This window comes from Limulus polyphemus, unplaced genomic scaffold (genome assembly GCF_000517525.1).
Source record: "Limulus polyphemus unplaced genomic scaffold, Limulus_polyphemus-2.1.2 Scaffold158, whole genome shotgun sequence".
Classification (NCBI taxonomy): Eukaryota; Metazoa; Arthropoda; class Merostomata; order Xiphosura; family Limulidae; genus Limulus; species Limulus polyphemus.
Genome location: NW_013665768.1, coordinates 855,981 through 859,143, shown reverse-complemented (window position 1 = coordinate 859,143; position 3,163 = coordinate 855,981). Strand labels below are relative to the sequence as shown.

General features: G+C 33.3%; 1 protein-coding gene across 1 annotated transcript in view; it reads right to left on the bottom strand.

Moving 5' to 3' along the window:
- The window catches only part of LOC106476780 (gamma-taxilin-like), a 40,121-nt gene extending 38,271 nt beyond the window's left edge, over positions 1-1,850 (bottom strand). The window contains exon 1 of the mRNA XM_013937410.2: positions 1,802-1,850. Within this exon, the coding sequence (XP_013792864.1) occupies positions 1,802-1,828 (27 nt within the window). The 5' untranslated portion in view covers positions 1,829-1,850. The remainder of the gene's footprint in view (positions 1-1,801) is intronic.
- Between the last annotated feature and the right edge of the window lie 1,313 nt (positions 1,851-3,163).

Below are 3,163 nucleotides of genomic sequence, written 5' to 3'. Positions count from 1 at the left end.
AATTGAAATAATGTGAAAAAAAAAAAGAGTATTTTAAATTAAATTAAACCACTTCGAGAAAGTATGATCTCAAACACAAAACCAAATGAAAAAAGAAAGATGTCCAAGTGCAAGTGCTGCCATACAAGAAGTGATAGTTTGGTAGAGGTACATAGAGGGTGTCACATGCAACATGTGAGTGTACTATGCTTCTATTGATGGATAGGTGATGCATGATGATTTGCATGAGACACACGTTAAAATCTTTTGATTCCAACAGGAGGTACAGAAGGCTTATGGCATGCATCATAAAAAAAGTTCCTATATAGAGGGCAGCAATAAACGAGAACAGCTAATCTAGCGAGGAGAGGGAAGTACTGTATCAGAAGTAACTCATTCCTGCATCTAGCCCAAGGGAACACTTTTTAAAGGGCTACATGTCTATATCTATTTTCAAAGGAGTTCTTTATAGTTTTAAGTTCCTCATATGATTTACAACTTCCAACATCATTCACTACAAAAATATAATGCTCCTTGGTACCATTAATTAAACTTTCAGTATGCTCAAGTTCTAGTTTTAGTCTTATTATAGTCTCCACTACAAATATCTTCATCAGGATATTTGATGAGAGAGTCTCCCAGTATGTACAACTCTTGACCATATTTCTCCTCATTGCAAACAGCCAATAGTTCAAATCTACTTTAATTCCTGCCAAGGTTTCACTTGCAATACTTTTCATTACAGCTCAAATATAAAATGAGGGAAATTATCAGAATGCAGAGATTATCTTGCAGATGTGGCACTTATATATGTTTCTAGAATTGGTCTTAGCACTACAAGAATGGCAAAGCAGTGTGTTTATACTGTATTAAATGATTAAGAGAACAAGTGCTTCTTCACAATCCCCCCCCCCCCCCCCCAAATGTAACAATATACCATTATGTGACACTATGTACTGCAAATGAGGAGGTTTGAAAAGCAGGGCACTTATCTTACAACCTAATTGAAAAGTTCACACTTTAACAAGTGATAGAAGATACTATGAATGAATTTATGGGATCTAAGTTGAAAAAAAAATTAGGCTACTGTACAAAATTTTAAGTAAAGAGTAAATAAGAATATAAATTCATGCCAAAATATATCACCTGATCTCTTTAAATATATATACAAAGACTTTATCCATGTTAGAAGACAAGTTTGTTATTTTGTCATTATCCTAACCTTGCAAAGGGTTAGGATCATTAATAATTATATTTACCCATATTTTAAGATTACAGTGGTAGTCTAGGCTAGGGACAAGTAGAATTACTTGACTTACTAGTTACTCCTTCACTCATAGACATGCCACATGTGGCAACTTCAATTTTATGAATTCCTTGGTTCGGATTTGAATCAGGGAACTCTCGCACACCAGACGAGTGCTCTACTAACTGAGAAAATGGGTTAACCCTCTACTCTAGCTTTTCCTGATAAACAATTTTTAACAATTCAAACTATAACGGACGTATAATATTTACATTTTAATCCTTTATTTAATTTGGGCTTTAGTTTTAGACAATTAAATATTACTACTAAAACCAGTTAGAGTACTGGTACTAATACAACTACTACCGCAGGTATTACTTTTTACTAGTAATAGTGTAGTACTAGTTTACTTAGGTGAGCAACGAATATTCAGTAATTACTTTCATCACGAACTTACGAAATAAACTGATAAAGTCAAACACTAAATGAACAGAGAAAAATATTCAATTACATTCATTTACTTTTCTTACCATAGTAAAGGATAAATGTGAATATAAATAAATTAAAATTAGTAACCTGATTATTCTCCACAAAAGTCGACATTATCTTGCAGGAAGTTAGCGACACCTACAAAATGTCTATACAAATTGCAAATATAGCTTTTCCATTGTGCTAAACAGTATGAGTATGCTCAATGTTATTATTAAAAATATACATTTATATTATGTTTTAGTCACGTTTCTAGGCATCTCAAAATTAATTTATAAGAAAGTTTTTTGACTAACATTTGTGTCAAAATTGTTAGAGATAAAATAATTTAACATAAATCTAAATTTACGAAACATAATATTTACTAGCTTTTTTTTTTACGCGTGAAAGCAAGCAAGCAATAAAGAAATAAATAAAATTTGGTTCGAAACTATATTTTTATCACTATAAACCTGAGACAGTAAGAAGCAAAAGAAGAGGAGAAATATTAAGTAAAAAATAAAATTTTTGATAGTTTTTTAGTAATTAAGCAAAAAGCTACACAATGGGCTATCTGTCCTCTGCTCATCACGGATATCGAAAGCCGGATTCTAGCGTTGTAAGTCCGCAGACATACCACTGTGCCACTGGGGGGTAAATTTTTTTATCAGAAATAAAGGATTTCTCCATTGCACTTCACCGAAATAACAAAAATTAGTCATTTAGTCAGCCTTTAAACAACGAAGGAATGTGTGTGGGAAAGTAAAAGCTGAGTTTCTTTCTATTAAAGTAATTCGTATGGTGTTTTGGTTGTCCTTTGTTCTCCACAGCGAGCGAATATTTGTATAGGTATTCAAATATAATGTAGTATTAATACTGCTTATTTCCTTTTTCCTCTTACCTCAGCAGACAATCTGAATAAGATAAGATATTGTTTCTTTCACTACCAAAATTGCAAAAAGAAACGTAAGGCTCATTCAGGGTCGGAGCAATTCGGTGTCTTACGTCTCCGTTTGTTAATTAACTTTCCGTAACTTCGTTCTGACGAAACTTTAGCGACACAAGTCCTTACTTAATAAAACTGGTTTATTCTTTCTGAATATAACTTTACCGATACACTTATTTTCAACAAACGCTATATCAACGAACGTCAAGAATACTTCTGACTGCAGTTCAATTACTCATTACCTACACACACACTATTGTCCCTCTTATATATACCAGAGTACCCTATATCTAGTAATCTCCCGACAATTCACGAAGGTACAAGATATTTCCAGAAAGCAGGGGGCGTGACACTAGTCACGTGACTTCGCTAACGCAACAGGTGTTTTGGCTAATGGACAGGCCTTAACATCTTGGGGAAGGGGAGTTAACACTTGCGTGCAGAGCTTAAAAATCAGAAATTTATATCATTTTTCGTGGATGGGTTAAAAACGCTTGAAACAAGAAGACTTCATTGTATGTATA